The sequence below is a fragment of the Chaetodon trifascialis genome, chromosome 9 (genome assembly GCF_039877785.1).
Source record: "Chaetodon trifascialis isolate fChaTrf1 chromosome 9, fChaTrf1.hap1, whole genome shotgun sequence".
NCBI classification, from domain to species: Eukaryota; Metazoa; Chordata; class Actinopteri; order Chaetodontiformes; family Chaetodontidae; genus Chaetodon; species Chaetodon trifascialis.
The window spans coordinates 10,688,703-10,707,887 of NC_092064.1; the positions used below are offsets into that span (position 1 = coordinate 10,688,703).

The 19,185-nt window shown below is 40.9% G+C and overlaps 1 protein-coding gene across 2 annotated transcripts in view; it reads right to left on the reverse strand.

The window, feature by feature from the left end:
• Positions 1 to 17,540, reverse strand: part of gdpd5b (glycerophosphodiester phosphodiesterase domain containing 5b) — a 38,841-nt gene extending 21,301 nt beyond the window's left edge. For both annotated transcript variants that reach the window (XM_070971279.1, XM_070971278.1), the window contains exons 1-2: positions 17,149 to 17,540; positions 3,075 to 3,248 (exon numbers count right to left, since the gene is read on the reverse strand). In XM_070971279.1, coding sequence (XP_070827380.1) covers positions 3,075 to 3,191 — 117 coding nt within the window. In that variant the 5' untranslated portion in view covers positions 3,192 to 3,248; positions 17,149 to 17,540. The remainder of the gene's footprint in view (positions 1 to 3,074; positions 3,249 to 17,148) is intronic.
• Between the last annotated feature and the right edge of the window lie 1,645 nt (positions 17,541 to 19,185).

A 19,185-nucleotide genomic window follows, 5' to 3' on the forward strand; every position in this document is an offset into this window, starting at 1 on the left:
TAACTTGCCTGACACTGACCAAAACATATACAATAAACCACCCTCTGGAGTCACCATTATTCCTGCAACTACTAGTAGCAGCACTAGCTCTAGGTAACTGTCTTATTTGTCCAATATTTCACAGGCCGGGGCTAATGAAGACCACGAGGTCACTGACAAATGAAGGTAGAGTGGCTTTGCCTCTATTTTTGAAGCCTTTGTGTGACTGAATGATAAAGACTGGCTAAATGGAAATACTTTCAATTATTACTGAGAGGCCAGATCGGCTTGCACTTCATGACGTGGGCTGTCTTCCTACAAAGAACCTTGAACACAGAGAGAAGCAGCTTCACTAAGACAGCCAGCCATCCTGAACGGCTCATTACAGTGAACAAAGATGAAAAAAGGAGACAAATGGCATGATCTACTTGTGGATTATGAATGAGTCTACAGTTGTTTCGACACAAGATTCTCAGTTCTCATGCTTCTGTGATTCTCCCAGGTCCGGTTACATGTAGCCGATACCTGTCCTTGATTGGTCACAGTGTGTTTACTGGGATTGTTAAAGATGCAGACTTATGTAATGTCACCTTGACCTATGCTAGGAAACTTTCTCAAAGGAATGACAGCTCTCTGCTCCTAGCTACATTAATAGACATAAATAGTGAATTACACAGCTCTGTCCCTCTGTTTTTCTTAATTACTGACAAGCACTTCAACAAAGCTGCAATTGTTGTCACAATTACTGTAGGAAACATTATTTTGGCTCAATCTCTTTTCAGTTTTCTCCACTCATCACGTAAACTAATTAAAAGAATGTTGAGGGAAAAAATAGCCACTTCCTGATGGAAACTGGCTGCAGCCTGCAGAGTGCATGTCCCTGACTGCGTGCTTCTTCTGCTGGGGTCAAGACAAGTGCTATCAACCACCACGCGGTCCAAACAAAGGATGGGCACCGTGAACAAAGAATGCTGACTCTGCACTATCCTATCAGTTGGCCTGAAAGACAACCACTTGCAACAGGAAACAGAGCTACGCAGTGTCCAGTTTCCTGCAAACAGGAGGGAAAAATCAATCTCTCTTTATTTAGATCTCTTTTTTATATGATCCATAAGTTATCATTGCCTGTGTTATTGTGTCTGTTTGTTTACACACCTAATGTAGGATTAATGTAGGCCATATAAATTCTTTGGTTCGTGTGTGTGTGTGTGTGTGTGTGTGTGTGTGTGTGTGTGTGTGTGTGTGTGTGTGTGTGTGTGTGTGTGTGTGCTGACTGAGATCAGTCTATTGTCTGCGTCCTAGGTTTCTGCTTGTCTACAGTATGGTATGTGGACATAAATAAATTATCCAATCCGAGTGCGTGTGAGTGCACACATGGGTATGTGCTGTGTGTTTGTTGCAGCAACATAACCTGAGTACCCTTCCTAAATGTGGAGTAGAGGGAAAAAAAAGGGAGAGGTCAGTACGAACTGCTGATCTTGTGTAGGCTGTAATACTTATCCTGGCATGTGCCTAGAAGTAGAAAATAAACAAAACACTGCACTCTTCTTTGGCTCTGAGTTGAGTGTTCTGGCTGCACGCTTTGTCTTAAAATTTTACTAAGCAGAATTAAGAATGTAACCATTTAAAGGGATATATTTGAATGCTTAAAAATAATTTAGATGCCAAACATGCAAGTCTTATTACCATTCATTATCTCAAAGTCTTGGCAGAATATTAGAAATGTGGCTCCTATACAGAATACTGACCATCCTGTGGCTCAGTACTAAACCTAGGTGTACACACACACACTCACACTCACACTCACACTCACACACTGAACAAAAGAAAAACCAAACACTTGATGGTTAATCATTGCACAGCCTGATTTAAAGTCATTAAGAATGTGCAGAATGTAGATGACAGACAGCTGGAAACAGTGGAGTACTGTAATGTCAAATGAACCTCTGCATGGAAAGCTCAAGGTTACTGGATGGGGGATAAGCCAGCAAGGACATATTTGGCCAAAGATAATTGCTCTTGCTGTAAATCAATGTTGAGAGAAAACACCTAGAGACCAGGAGGTGGAACACCGCTGTGGATGTTAGACTCTCACATGGCTCTACGGGTTTTAAGTGGCTTTTCCAAACTAGCACCTTCAGTAAGAGTATTTTTGAAAAATTTCCACTTCCTACACAGCATCTTGTTAGTCAGAGCTGTGAAAATACTCACATTAATGTACATTAATTAATAAATTCAGTAGTCAAAAATGAAGAGGAGGAAAGGCATTTTTTCCAAGTTTTTTCCAAAAATGTAGGTGGGTAGGTGCAAGATGTAGATAGACAAGATAAACTGTAATCTCTAATTCAAATTCATAGAAATTCATATTTTAAAAAGGAAATGCTACTAAACTAGCTGATAATTGATATTCTACATCGATCTCTCTCAGGACAGCCATACAGATGTGTGCACATGTGCACATATGAGTGCGCAGCTGGTAATTATCTTGATATCATTTACACGCACAACATATTCTGGTTTTGTCAGAAAAAGACAATACTCCTACTAAGCCGTTTACATGGCAAATAAAAATGAATCTTCCATTAATATTTGCAAAGATATCCAAAGAGATATGCAGTTTACATGACCAGTATCAAATTCTCAATACTGTCATACTCGGAATAATGGTGGAATATCAGTGTGCATGTAAACATAGTCAATGACAGCAAGCGCAGTCTCACCGTTGGGCTAACTAGTGTTGACAATTCTATGTGCACGAGTGTCAAACAATCAAAGAGTGTTTTTTCCACAGGGTACATGTTATTAATAAATGAAAAACTTAAGTAAATCTGTCAGCTGTGAAAGATTCAGACATCCAGTGTAATGATGCAAGGTCAGTCAAATGTCATTCAAGAGCATTAACAGATTAGCTGCTGAAGGCACACAGGAGTTACGTGTATTATCTGGTGAGCATCATCTACATATACTGTATCTTGCACTGCAATGCAATATGCTACACCGTGTCAGACTGCTCTGTTAAAAAAAACAAAAAACATGATGTGTTTTTCTTCTGATTGGGGTATTATTCCACAAAAGGGGTCTCCACCCCCACTCACCTTGGTGGTGTCATCATGGGAACGCTGATAGCGTTTCCAGCGGCAACCGTAGATCCCAGTGATACATGACAAACACAGCTGGCGCTCATAGACCTGGAGGGGTTGGTGTTTCACCATGCTCCTTCAGTCAGTCCTGCTTCCAGAGCTCTAACATCCCACTGACTACAAGGTATCCTGTGAAAACAGGAAAACAAAACATATGAAATGTTAGCATTAATGTTGATGCAAAAACTGTTGAGACCACAAAAAACAAATGGAACAATCCAACGACAAATCGTGACTGAAGCACACTGATAGAAAACAAATGCAGGCTTGAAAAGCTCCATCCTTTTGATACAAAGACCAGCCTCAAATTAAAACCTTGCATCACAGCTCCTGTTTCCAATGACAACTGAGACTGCTAGGAGCTTTCATCAATATAATATTGGGGGTGGGGGGGATTGAACTGAAAGAGGCTTGGTGAACCGGCCATCTAAAGAGCATCACATTAAATTACAGTGACAATGACTATATCACACAATCAGTGCATATCTGGGCCAAAAGGCAGCATGTAGGCCCCATCTCTCCCTTTTATGTCAGGCCCAGAACAAAGGTCAGGCAAAGAAAAGGCCAACAGGCGTAACAAGTGACATTTTAGCAAAGCCCATGTACTTACAATATAAAAATCAATCCACGCTGCTTTGTACAGTCAAACTTGTGTACAGAGCTTTCCAATCTCCAGATCTTTCAAAAAAATCATCCAACCCTGGTGCCTGCTCCTGCTCCGCCACCCCCTCTTAATGCAAAACACCATGATACTTTAAAAAAACCCCAGCACCACCTTCTCATGCCCATCTAATGCTCTAGTATTGACCGTGGTAGGACGTACCAGGCCGTGAATAATCAAAGTGATAACTCAGTCCTCCCATTAAACTACTGCTGATTCAGCATTGAGGCTCTGCAATCAGCTATAATAACAATAACGATGTTACAGCAGTGCTGACTGCTCTCACAAGTTTACCTCCCTCTCCAGGGACATGATGAGGCCTGCCGTGCTGTGGCTGCGACTGCAAAACACGCATCTCAGTCCAATTTGGGGTCGAAAGGGAATCTTTCGAAGATGCAAACTGTGCATAATTAATGGAGTCTCTCTCTGCCAATTAGAGTAAAATAAAAATGATTGAGTAATCACAGAAACACTGTATTTTGACATGTGATATTCCTTTTTCTTTGCAGTTTGAGAAGCACAGCTAGCACATGGCTAAGTCACATCTGATGTTTCAGAGCATTTATGCATGATAACCACACTCTGCCTGCTGTAATCAGGCTGTCTCAGGCTCAGGGCAGATGCTCATTAGCATCTGCAGCAGTGGCCATGTTTCCTGTCATTAGTAAAACTGCTCTGAAGGAGGGTGGGCCTGACCCGAGGGTATATTGGAACTGGCCCACCCTTGACAGGCAATGTGGAAGGCTGCTCTATGTCTTAGACCCCCTCCAATGAAAATCAAGTTTTTAACCTTGTTATTGTGCCCATATCGAGGTTTTTTTTTTTTTTTTTTTTTTTTAAATGTACCACAAAACATATCAGAGCATAGTCTCCACCATGGCGGAGCGTTTCCTTCTTGGAACTGCAATGTGCTGTGGCAAGCCTAAAAACTGAAGAAGAGAAGCACAAATGAACAGAACTTAAGCTCAAAAATCAAATGAGCCACTGCACTCAAGGACAACACAGTTAAAGCTCCCATTAGAGCTGAACTGTCGCTGTCCAGCGATTAAGTCTGAACTATATCAGATTATCAGGAGGAATAACATCAGAATTGTTTCATTAAATACTGCATTTTAAGTTGCAATGCCTTACTATTTGGACCACCATATTAATCAAACATTGAGTGGTGGAACTGACTGATACAGGACAAACAAAAAAATCAACCGGATGAATGCAGAGAAGCACTTCTCTTTCTACCAGTGGCTAAATACACTATGAGCCAGTGTGTTTGCAGTAATCACCTTATCTGCACTACTGTATTATTGGCCAACATCAAGCTGTCATGCAGCCAACCTAACCGAGTAGCTACACGGCAGTCTGAGGGATTTAGACCATAATCAGATCAGGAACTGCTTGACTACTGGCATAGCAATTATGCCTGTCTGATAGTTCTTCTGAATAAATCATGTCTGTCCAATGGGTGGAGATCACAGGTTTACGAGCAGCAGATTTTGGGTCTGTTGAAGGGATAAAATTAGATTAAAAAAAATGGAAAGTCACTCTTTCTGAGGGTCAAGAAGTTAAAAAAACGTCTCATCTAGTACCAATGGGTGAAAATTAATTGTTTCCATTCCAACCAAACGTGAAATTGGATTCAATTATTTATTATTGATATTGGAAGGCCTGAACTTCAACGATGGTTGAGCGTGATGAACAACTCCCAACATAACGAACAAGAGAAATATGGACATGTGTCTGGGCATGCCGACCAAGCCTTTAAGACTGAAAAACAATCGTGCAGCTGACACAGTGAAGCCTCATTGGTGTGTTCATCAAGGCAAAGTAACAACCACTTTCTACACCGTCATGTTGACACTTGTTGACAAATTATAACGTTCAAACCTGCATCCACAGTAACTCGTGCCATTCACATTACAACCTGCTTATCTTCACAAGCTTCCATTCATGCTACTGTTTCAGTCATGTGTGTCCTCAATGTCAAAAATATCACACACGACATCACTGCTCCTTCAATTGATCTGAACATCAAACAGCCCCTTAATTCCAACTATTTGATGTGGGATATTATCATAATTAGGCAGCACAGCAGCGAGGGCACAGATTTTGTCACCAAGAAAGGGGAGTCTCATCCATCTTTTACTTTGTAGTTAATATGTTCCAACCCCCCTACAGGCTGCATAAAGACAGACAGAAAAGTGCCACAATTAATCCCTTTATCAGCCTGATGTCCTTCCAGAAACTCATCAGCTAAATGTGACCCGGTGGAGATGATTAAAACTTGAACACAATACAATGAATTGGAATGGGATGAATGAAGTTAAATGCAGCATGAGTAGTAACCTGCAATCTCAGAAAGAAAATTATATTCTTCCAAGACTCTGCACTTACACGGTCATATTTTGCCAACATGGATGTGGCACCTCAGGCCACAGTAGGTGCAGAAGTGTGACCACCATGTGGGCCGCACTGTCACACTGAGTCACTGTAACAAACACAACAAGCGAGCCATAAAAGCTGAATTGACTGAGCACAAAATAAGAAAAGATCACTCTCCTGACATACTTTCACATCAGAATTTCAAATAAATATATTTACTTTGCCAAGCCGTTAAACACCTCATGACATACTGTCAGCTACACTGCTACAGATTTAATGAGTGAAATCAACAACATTAACGCAAGTTGGCTGAACTTGGGTGAATGAGAAGAGATGATACAAGGGGTGTACAAAAGGCCTGTATGGCTGTTGCCATCTCTTGTTCTGCTGCCTCATTTCCTCCAATCAAAAGACACAGTGAGGGAAACAGTCTGCAGGGGAGGAAATGCTTCAGCAGTTTCTCAGCAGAAAACAGTGTCTTCTTCTGACCAGGGAGCTGAGGGACAGGCCAAGCAGCAGAGAACTATGGGACCAAAGGCCACTGGTGAAAGGCAAAAGCTCCTTAAAACAACAGCTCTCAATAATAATAATAAAAAAGGACAAGTGAAATATTATTCATGCAGCTCATAAGCTGCAGTTTCAATTCAGCCTTCTCCAAAACGACATGTGTCTGTTCAGTATTTCTGTGGAGTTCTCAAAAAGGCCAAAAGAAAATTACCCAATATAATCCTAACTGTTCTGGAGCCCAGCGATTGCAATGTGGGTTCTAAATTCACACGTGTAACCCATTATCTTATCCTGCAGAGCATCTTACAAAGTTCCAACAAAGAGGTAAAGACAAGGCAAACTTTTGCACACGACGACACTCACACAACAAAAGCTACAAAACTGGAATGACAAGAATTCTGCGATTTTTGTGATATTTCAAAATGTGCATAAAAATATACGTTGATGTAAGGACAGCCAAAGACTCCACGAATAACACAGAGTAAATCTTTACATTCAGAAATTACTTGAATCCAATACAAACTTCCAGCATTAAATTAAGGAATGCAGTTAGTCGACTGCAAATGGGTCTCCAATTAATCTTTCCCTGCCATGTTTGAATGATCTGAGTTGCTTATTGAGATGTGCAATGGATACCAAGCACTGAAGCACCGTGGAGACTTGGCTGAACCATGCGGCATCAGAAGATGCCTGTGAGGCAGTTGATTAGTGACACATGGGTGATAACGCCCATTATAACAAGCCATGAGTGAGTCTTAACATCAGAGCTGTTGAAGCTGGCTCAGCAGTGACATGTTCTGTAAAATGAACCCTACCACCAGACCTGCAGCACAAGACTTCAGTGTCTAGAACAGTAAAAATTATGTGACAAGGGCACTTTGTTCCCTATATCACACCATAGTTTTCACCTCAGCAAATGATTTGATTAAAAATTCTAAAAAAAAGGGGAAAAAAGCAGATTTTCAATTGATAACCCTGAAAGGCTAAAGACAAGTAAGTGGAGATCACTGGCTATGCAAACAGAGGGGAGCACAGATAATAAAGACAGACATACACACTAATGCCGGCTAAGCCTCTCTCTGCTTTCTTTAATTCCTCTTGCCATGTGACAAAGCCAGGTGAGTTTCCTGGGAACACAAAAATCAGGAGACATGTTCTAACTGGTTGTTGAAGATGACATATTGTATGTGTGTGTGTGTGTGTGTGTGCATGCGTGAGTGTGCACACTGTACAAAATATAATTCCTTCAACTGCTCAGGTGAAGCAAGGGGATCTAAGGTCACCAAATTATTATGTTAAGTTTATTCATAAAGGGGGGGGGAGGAGGAGGAGAAGAAGAGGAGGTCTGAGCTCCAAGTTAGACTGCAGAACATACACTAAATCCCAGCAGGAGTTACTTTGACCCCTTTGACTCTTACTCCTCCATAATGCAAACTACTATTATGTATGCCATTTATTAATCTAATCTCTTTAAGAGTCCCAGCTAAACATCTTAGTATATTGTAAAAACTGCACAATAAGCTGCACATGCAGTGGGCACAACACTTCTGAGGTCCTTAGAATAGCGGTTTTACTTGGTTTCTTCTATCTCTGTGACGAAAATAATAATCAGCCAAACAAGCTGTAACCAGCGTGTGCAGACAGTCTAGAAAAACACCCACTACAATAACCACGGACTTGGTGAGCAGAGGATCCTAAAACACCAACCAAGCTGCTCAATATCTAAAGGCATACATTCCCTGTAGGATGTTTTGTCCGAAGAGACCTCAAATTTCCAAAGAATAATTATCATTATGTCAGAGGAGTGTACTCGCTTGATGGAGTAGCACATTACAAGATTTGCTCAGTGTTGTAAATTTTTTTTATCCGAGATTGTCTACCAAATGTGACACATAAATAAATCTTTCTATGATTATTAATATTAACTTTGTGGGAATACGAAAACAAAACCATGCATGTTTTGGCCCAGGCTCTACCACACCCTCCAGTGTTTGCACATTTGCAAAACAAAACACTTGCTCATGAGGTTGAGAAAATGTTGGAGTTCTCTCTCCAGCATTTTTCTTTTACAATCTGCTGTGATACATATTGGACAAATTCTGTTCATTCCTTGCCATCTTTGTGATGTGAAGATCACGCCACAAAGTAACACAATCAGCCAAGTATAGCAACAAAAACATCAAAGGTGTGAAAACCATCTAAACCTCCAGATTAGGTTGCAGGCTCAGGAAAACACAGATAACATACTTGGTGATCTTAACATATTGCGTGTGATGCATTAACAATATAGTGTAATATAAATGAGGCTTTTTCAATTAGTGCTGCAGTTTGTTTATGCCAGTTCTTGTAGGAAGACTCTTCATTACCCAACAGTGTTTCCATCCAATCTTGAATGCAACCCAGCCCAACATAAGTTGCACAATACTAAGTGAACCCAATGAATCATTCCCATGAGTCAGTGTGGTGGAAGGCAAAGAATCAGTGGCCACAGCCTATAGCCCACATCTCCAGTTCGTCCAGAGTCTGACATTAAGTCCCACCGCAAACCACTCTCAAATTGTCTGGTCAGTTATGCCAGTCAGTGACAGCTATTGCACACGTAGAAGGAAGGTGATTTATCACTTTCCCAGAGCCTTTCAGTTACAGGTCCACAGAATGAGGCTGAAACATTAACTCACGAGTAGTATCAACTGGGCACTCCATACACTAAGGGTGTCCAGGCACCTACAAATAAGAGGGTGTTACAATTAGCTGCCTGCTTACACAGATTATGGAAATATGAAGGGAGGACTACTTATTAATTGGCTGCAGGTAAGCAAAAAGAAAGAAAAAAGAAAAAAAAGCACTGACGATGCAGAATTAAATGCATTCTGGCTAACACGCAGTTTGCTCTGATGTTAGGAAAGATAGATGTCAGGAAAATTATTCTTTAAAGTCTTTACTCTTCATTTTCAGCACTGGATGCAACAGGGGAAAAAGGGGTACTGGGTATTGGCAGTTTTGGCAGATAATGAGTATTTATATAACAATCCCCCGTCACTTCATCTAGGCACAGCAGACAACCTGACAGAACAGGTGGCTGTACTTGTGGTGTAAAGTACATCCTTTAAACGGAGGACATTAGCCAGTGTGAGGCAACATATCTATGATTCTCTGCCTGTGCCATTTCTTTGAGGTCAGGTAGCTGACCGTAAGAACAGTCCTTGACATATTCTGCAGTTTCATTTCCAAGCACACAAGACCAGTGGCACAATTAATGTTCAGTAGCATGAATCAATGTTCAGGTTTCTCTTGTCCTCTCAAAGAAAGAACTGGGCATTACGCATTCATGTTGAGAGGCGCTGGTGCCAGAACATCCTGACAAATGAGGACAGAGGGGTACTGCAAAACACTTACATAGGGGCTTTTGGGTGTTAATGTGCTTCCTGCTCGTAATACTGGACAGGTCATGATAGGCATTTAAAGACAATTGATTCTGAAATTGACAACATTTATAGCAATAATCTTGAATAACTGTATTCTCTGTGACAATATGAATATTTTAGACAAAGGCAGCATATTAATAGAACCATTAAACAGATAAGGGAGAAGGCGGCTTGATGAAGCGCAAACTGTTCGAGAGCAATTGGTATCTTCTTGTCAACTCAGCCGAGGAGTCTTCACAGCAGCTTACAATATCCCAGTCATACAATAAACCTGAGATTTTAAAAGACACACTCCAGGGCTGTGTCAAACTGTATGAGGTAGTGAGCAGTGTAATTGTAACTGAAGACCAACTGAGAAATAAGACTTACTGTGAGGGGAGATGCAGCACAAAATGACGACTGAAAATCAGCTTACCACAACATTAGCAAACGGCAACTGGCAATAGAATTACCAAAGCTGGTGGGAGGGGTAATGGCATAAGACTGTCACTGTACTGACACTTAACTCATCAAACTGACAGCTCATCAATCTGAGAAAATATGGGTCAGAAATAATCTGAGGAAAAACTAATCTAATCAGAGTCCATCAGTATTTTCCAACTATAAAACCGACAAAGGGATGTGCCACCAATGTCACTCCATTATAAGATAAAGAGAAAAAGAAATAAATGAATGCCTGGGAGAAGAGGAGGAAATCCACCCACTCATTTCAGTGCAGACAACAGCACAGAGGTGGAAGTGAGTCAAGTGATAAGTGGAGATACTGCTCTCATTCTACTGGCAATGAAATGGATAAAGTAAACAATAAAGCCATGTTAGGAGCTCTATGGAGCCTTGTGGATGGAGGAGTTCGTTGACATTGACTGAGGTGTTTTAAGCATTGCAAATGGAGTGCTTCTCCCCCGAGGCATCCGTCTATGATGTACCATTAAAATAGGAATCTACAGCTTGAACATGTTGTTGTTGTTGTTGTTGTTGTTCTTCGTTTTCTTCTACAAGGTGTCAAGACCAAAGGCAGTAGCATTCTGTCTGACAGGCATGTGTCATGGAGTATGCGGTAAGAGGACCACCCAGATACATGTTTTGGTGCAGAGGCAGAAAGGAAAACATGCAAACTTCACAAAGAAATGCCCCAGTCAACACTGAGATGTTTGAACCCAGCACCTTCCTGCTGTGAGGTGACAGTGCTAACCTCTGATCCACCATGCCACTGTTTAGGCAGCTGATGGTGTGTGGGCTTGAATAATTATCACTTTAAAAGACTGGATGACACAGACTCTTGTCTGCTTAATGTATACCTGCACCATGCTTTCTCATCAACTGCAGTACAGCCTATGATTTCAGATGTCTGGAGAGAAGTGAAGAGAAGCACTCAGGATGGATCCTATGGAGCCGAGTGTCAGGATATGAAGAGACTGTATGAGGAGGCCTGAGCTGAATGCCTGTGTCCATGATGCCCATTCAATTTTTCAAGCTGACAAGAATCCATAAATTACAGCTAAATGCTCTGGTGTAACTTAACAAAATGTGGTTGTGGCTATGAGGCTGTACTTAAGCACAGTAGTGCTTTAAAATTAAAGTTTTGACCTGATGATGGTCCTAGATGGAAAACAGGAGTGTATGCACCAAACTTCATGACAATCCATCGAAAAAACATTTCACTTATAACCACAAATATAAATCTACGACAATATGATTCATATGAATCATATTGTCGTAGATTTATCCTCTGGAGCCCATGAATGTCTGAACCAAATTTTGCTTCAACCCATCAAGCAGTTGCAGAGACATTTCAATGGAAAAGTAAAAATGTTGGCCTGCTAGTGGCAAAACAAGAAAAGTCATGGGCTCACCAAAGTCTGTAGGATTAAACCAAAGAACTGTGAATGTCTTCACCAAATTTTGCAGCAATCTAACTCATAGTTGTTCAGTTAGTTCAATCCGGACCAAAGGTTAGACACATGCTGTTAGAATGGCTGAAAACAGTGAAATAAGTCGTGTAGGAAAGCAGGCTACTGTATGTTTTGCTAATGTGGATTAATCAAACAAATTTAAGTCCCAAGGTGAAAACCGGTTTTCTCACATGTTCTGCTTCTGCAAAAACACAATGTATGTTTGGGAGAGAAACACAGACAGGACCAAAAGGGCAGGGGGATTAAGGGTTTTCTGGAGAGAGGGGTAAGAAGATGGGCACTTTGCCTCGTCTGTCAAACCAACTTGAGTGTGTTGGTGTTATAACCAGCAGCAGGTGTGCGACATCTGGATCCTATATTCAAGCCTTATATGACGTTTTTTTTATAACAGCTTTACAGCCTCGCCTTCATCTGGATTTGATGTTCCTTCACAATGATTATTAAAGCTTTGATAATGAAAGAGAGCTCGGCGTTAATCTTCTACGCTCAGCTTGCCTGACGTATCAGCAGCTTCCATTAAACGGCCTGCTTCACTTATCCAAGCATGTAATTGTTCATTCACTTACCTGTTCATGAAATGCTAAATTAATTTAGAAATTCAAGAGGAAAGTAGGCAGATATTTTTGGATGGTTTTCTACCAATGGCTCCGATAAAGTTAATGGTGCATTTTAAATATCTACAAAATGTATTTTGAGTTTAAAGGCAACAGACAGTCCACACACAGTTCATTACAACCATCTGTCAGAGCTTTCAAACCTACTGAAAATGCTCTTCAACCAAGGCTCTAGTTACTTTTTTATCATTCCCCATAATAGTTACACCTACAGTATTCTATGAAACAAATGTCACTGCTTTCACAGTTGTTATTGCCATAAATTCGAGAGAATAGAGAAAGTATTCTGGGGTTGCGTGCTAATCATAGGTGATGCTGGAGTGCTAATACTGTGGCCTAGAAAACAAACAGCTGACAAAGACATCCGTGGCATGCAGAGACATGATGGGGACCATTGTTGTGGCCAAATGGACAACTCCATTGGCTTAGTTCACACTCTGGCCTCCTCAGTCTAAATTGTTTTCAGTGGCCAAGAGGAAAAAAAAGGATGTGGGTGGACTTGTATGTTTTATCAAGGTGCCATCTGTATGTCTGCATGAGAGCTCTTCACCATCTGTGTGTTGACATTACACCAAAGTCTGTCCTCTACTGCGACTGCTGTCTGAGCCTGGGAGGCAGGGCCACATGAGCAGGTGCTGCCACAGTAAACTTGGCTCTCTGAGAGGGAAACTGAGCTTTGCCCTTAAATGAATATGCTCTTATTATCAACTTCTTTAATTCTATTACAGGGATGATTACACAAAAGCAACAACACTAGTTTCCAAGTTGCAAAGAAATGCTAAATACACGTGCAGTATGTCTCTAGTTAAGAGGATTAGATAATAACCTTAAATGCTTCTTGCATAAAAGGTGTGCTGCAGAGACACCTGAGGCACTAAAGATGTGAAAAACTACAGAGGCTCGTTCTCATCTTTACATTTTCTTAGCTACAGAAGTCATTGTTTGAACTCTGTGGTGGTGGGTCTCAAATGGTGGGAATATTACCAAGAATGAAAGAAAAACAAGCAGACTTGTTATGTAGTCAAGGAGGTATTTTTTGTCTTTTTTCAACAGGGAACCTTAGCTTTGACAAAATAACTGCACCTCCCAGTTTGAGCGCTGGACTTTGAAGGGAGCTCACATTGCACAACTAGCAAAAGCAGCAAACCAAAGCCTCCAGTGGTGCTATGGGGGTTAAAATGATAGCAATTAGCCTTGGAAATTTTACCTGCACAGATAAGGTGAGGCAGAGAAATGAAGTTTTTAAAAATTTCCCAGGCTTTTATTGTGGGCTCCCATTTGACAATGATTTGTTAGAAACCACAGTCCAACATAAAGTGTTCTCAGACAGATTTCATGATCTGCTGTATACTAAACTTTTCAAACGATGTACAATATTATCTCCTGATCTGATACTATCACCATCACTATAATTGGCCACATTTTTAAATCCACTAGGAATTCTGAGTTTGACTTTTGACCCTTTGAGGCTGCTGTAGCTGGTCAGTACGTGTAATGCTTGGATCGTCTTAAGATAATATCGCGGCTGAGATGCTAACTTCCATTAGCATGTTAATGGTAATTTCCATTATGCATTAGCACTGAGCTGTCAGACAAAGTGATAGACATGTTCTCTCGTTCTCTCTCTCACAGAGAGAAGTGTTTCACTCAGCATGTCACCTTGAATCAAAGTATTAGTTACATACTTAACATATGAGAAGAAACATGAATAAGTTCAGGCCACTAAAATCTTTGATTGAAAACGGTGGACTGAAATATACTGATTAAATATGGGATACTACATGTAGACAAAGAGCTGATTTATTACTTGATCTTGCATATTAACAAACGATTTGTGCCATGTTAGCCAATAAAACTTCAACTTGTTGATTATATCGTGCCTTCCTGTCTTAGACATGGTGAAGCAAGGCTCCATCGTGGGATCGCATATCATTGAGTGTGTGCTTCAAAATCCATTCTGAAAAGCCAGTTATTTGTTATTATTTATCTGCAGTTCCATGACACCTTCAACACTCATAAGCCTCACCAACTTCCCAACCAATCAGAGTCAAACCAACTCATATTGTAAAGTTTCATGCACTGCTACTCCTCAGCACCAATTTGAGCCCAACTGTTGCGAGCATGTGTTCCATTACAGCTCCATTACCCCGGTTCAAAGATGCAAAGAAATGCAGAAAAGAAAATTGCCAGCAGTTAAAGTAGCAGAGTGTTGTGTAAAATACTGTTAAAATTATTGTCCTCTTCTGAGTCAAGACTGTTAACACATTTTGTTTATCATTTTCTCACATCTTAAAATGCAATTAGGTTACCCATGACTTTTGCATTAAATGTTTACTATTGCTTTGGAGAGGGGAACCACATGGTAATCGGGCTTTTTTTTCCCATGTGGGTGCTACAAATTATTGCCAAACGCCTTCAGAAATGTGCCCACTCTGGGTGGAGGTTCATTGTACTTACTGGAGGTAGGCTCAGAAGATGAGTGCATGTGAGTGTTTGTGTGTGAGTGAGAGAGGAGCAGAGAGGGCTGGATTTGACCTCACTGCTTCAGGGCAGCCAAAAACAACAACTAATTTTTCAGAGTATATATGAAGGTAGCAAATATCCAGGATATTGCAGCTATTGTAGAATGAGAGTTGGGGATCATTCTCTTCTTAAAAGCAGCCATCTATACACATATGAGTATTTAGTGGCAGTTACATAAGCACAGCAAAGCAGAATGGCTGAAACACAGAATCAATACTAGACTCAATGGACAATGGGGTCAGCTACTGTGTATCAGTGCGCAGTGCAACACCACATGTCTAATCAGCAGCACAACTGCTTTCCAATCAGCAGCAATATACATGAAACTTAAAAGCTAGATAAAAAGAAATGGTGTAAAAGTTCTGAAATGTACATAAAACATTGTGTGTCTAAAGAGAGTCAGTATCTGGTGAGCGGATTGCTGCTGTGAACACAGCACAGTGCATTCCTCTGTGTTCTGACCTGTTATATGTCCCTCTATTCTTTGTTTATTCTCCTAAAACAACATTTATGAAATAAGGGTAATCTTTAAAGCACTTCTGAAGCGAGCCCAAGCCTTTTCAATATGACCGTACATTTTTTGAACACACCTGACCCTGATCCAAGCAAATCTGAAGAACCGTAGATATACATGCCACCATTTTTCCAGCTACCCTCAAAATGTCAACCTTTTTATCATTTTCCCAGTCTGCTGAAACTGGAGTGATCAGGATGTCAAGACTAATGTTTATTTTCTCACGTAGCATACAAGATGAGTTTCGATCTCATGACCTGAAGACATTTTCATCGAAGGAGCCGCCCTCAGGACAGGAGCTCCACTCACTGCGGGGAGGCATATAGTGCTGTACTGTATAGGCCAAAAAGAGGTAAAAAAAAACAAAACAAAAACAACACTCCACTCCAAGGCCCTTCAATCAATTTACAGATGTTGCAAAAAAAAGAAAAAAGAAAAAAAAGAAACAGCCTTGCATAGTCACTTTTAAAGTCTCCTTGAGTCACCCAGCTGCTGAAATCCTGACCAAACAGGTTCTAATCCCTTTAAAAGCAATTATTTACATGCCTCTGGGATGTTAATAAATGTAATCTGTCAACGAGAAGCCTTACTGAAAACAACTGTTAGCTGTTTTCACTGGAAGTGTAGCAGTGACAGATGGGGAAGTGTTAACACAGTCAAGAAGGATCTAACGGCTGGAGACGATGTACCAAATGGATCCCCTCCGATGGCCAAAGTTTGTAAGATGATTAAACTCTGGCATGTTTACTAAAGTCCCTCTGATGAAGTACTGCATAACATAAGTGTACAATGATCTATATGGGAAATCTTTTTTGGAATACCAACATATCAGGAAAATCCAAACCACAATCTTCACCTTCAAAGGAGAAAATGATGGTGTCATGAATTATGCAGGAGTGCTGTGCAAGAGTAAACACACCTGCATGAATCCAGAGTTAGCCTCTGCAGCTTTACATGCGTGCATTAATGTGTGATATACAGAAGATGAGAATGGGAAACTCAGGTGCGTGAATCAATCAAGCCATAGTTTCAACAAAGGGGACCCCAGCCTTCATGGGAGACACAACATCATGGGCGTGTCCCAGGTCTTTGGGTGCACATAAGACCACCAGTGAGCAGTGGGCTAAGTTAAGTACTGAGCTTAAAGGCTGTGATGGATAAAAACACTTGGTTACAGCTAATACACCACTAAGGCCTGAATGCCAAAAAGATTCAGAACAGGAAATATGTAAATGGCTTTGACAGTGAAGAAACATGTCAATCCTAATAACCTGAGGGAGACTAGCTTGTTTTGGCTGTTGTCACGTCACATCAATGTTAGCTAGCGTTACCATGGTAAAAACTCTGACTTCACGAGCGCTATAAACACTTTTTTAAACAAATGGTAACGAGACATGTAGCTGAAAAAATGTTCTGAGAGAAAGAAATGTGTACAGATGTTGCGGGAAAAAGTCACATCCAGGTAAATGTGATAACACAAGCCGTTACACACTCACCTGTGTGACGGCTGCCACCACTTTTCTTTGATTTCACAGATAGCTTTGAGACGCGCGGTGAAGTTGAGGCTGGTAGTCTTCTCTGTCCCCGGTCAAATGTCCCCACCCCAGAGTCAAACGGGGACAACCCGTGTCAAAGGTAATGCGTGAGAGGTGGGTGGCCAGTAAATTCTGACAGAGCCCAAGTTTTACGCCGAAAACAAAGAAGAAAGGAGCCGGGAATTACGGGACGGTGTTTGGGGCTTCGGTCTCGCTACAAGACGTCCCGTCTCATTATATTCAGTTACTCCGTCCTCTGGGTTTTTCGGTCCCCTCCGTAGGTGAAGCGTGCGTCCTTGTCTCTTTGTGGGCAGCGGCACATCCACCGGCGGGGTTCTTCAGTGGTCTGAATGGTGGGAGGAGTGTATGTCGGTCTTTTTATCTCCGGCCCTCCTGTACAGTGACAGAGCGTCACCAAGCTGACTTTACTCCCGGTCTGCGCGTTCACGTCACATCGAAAATACGCGGTTGGCCGGGACTGCTGTGCCGTTCTTGCACCTTAAAACCCTTCACGTCATTCTAATTTTGCGGAGTTAAGAACATTTTCAAACATTTAAAGGTGTTTATGAGGTTTCAGTACTTGTCAGTTCTAACTTCCACATTGAGAGAAATCTAAGACAAACCGTACTAAACTAGCCTTACTACTTTCGCCAGTCGACAGTTTGTGCGCAAGCAGAAAATCCGATGCGCCGGGAACGCAACATCGTGCGAATATCATTTAATTCAAAAGGACATTTTTGTCAATCGGTTAATTATTTTAACAGCATACCTAAAATACCTTGCTGATACTGAGAGATAATGAACACAATTCAGTTTCGATTATTTGAAGATTCAAGGTTATGAACAGCTACGCCCGCTCGGAAGGTGGAGTGTTTGTTAATCCCACACACACCCAGAAGTGCTTTATTTCTGTCAAACCATTCTCGTGTTCCAATTCTATTTCTCATCTTTTCATTCCCTCTGATAATTTTTTTGTTGTCAGGTTACTTCTTTACATGCCATGGTTTTTTTTAATGATTTTTGTGAAATTAGATTTTTGTAATTATTATACAGTTAAACAAGTGTTGGAGTATCATTGGAGAACATTACATCTGATAGAAGTAAAAGAAAGAAATAGTGTTTCATTGATCCACCAGACAAAAAAAAAAACAAAAAACAAACAAACAAAAAAACATGAAGAAGTAAACAGTCAAACCACCAAAGGGGTCACTGACCCCCTCCACCCTCTGTGTTTTCCCTGTTCAGACTTTGCCACTTTCTATCATATTGATACACACCACATGACTCATTCAACGAAAATGATATATTGATTGTTGTCACAAGAACATCATCTGTAGTCACAATCAGAGACAGCATGTAATGACCAGCAGATGACTTGCTATTGACCAACTGACACACACTGTAACACATTTAGTATTTACCCTTATTTGTCCTATTAGTTGTATACAAGTGCCACTGATAGTGCCACAGTGCTGGTGTGTGATGTCAGATGTTGACCTCTTATATGAGGAAATGATGTTCAGGAAATCAATCAAATCACATGTTTGCCTCGCAAAACATTTTTTCTTTGTTAGTTGTATCAATTCTGATATCAGCAACCACATTTTAAACACAATTCAGCACACTGAAAACATTATACCCATACAGTGATGTGCTGTGCTGTCCAAAAGTGGGAGTTGGTAACATTAGAAAAGAGAGAAAAGGAAAGTTGTTTAAAAGGTAAGAAACCCAGCGGAGCGGTCCACAGCCCATCGTTTTTCACTGAACTGCAAACATTAATAATGTTATCTGTCATCCTTCTGTCAGCAATTTATTATTTGGCATGAAGGATAGCTATTTAAGTTGCTGTTTGTCAGCTACACAGACAAACTCCAGTATAATCAGAGAACCCGGTGAATCTCATCCAGACTGTGCCGATTGTCCCAGACAATGACAGGTGGTCAGCAAATCTCCAGAGTGTGAAGTGACTCAGCAGCAGATACAAATACAGATGCAGTG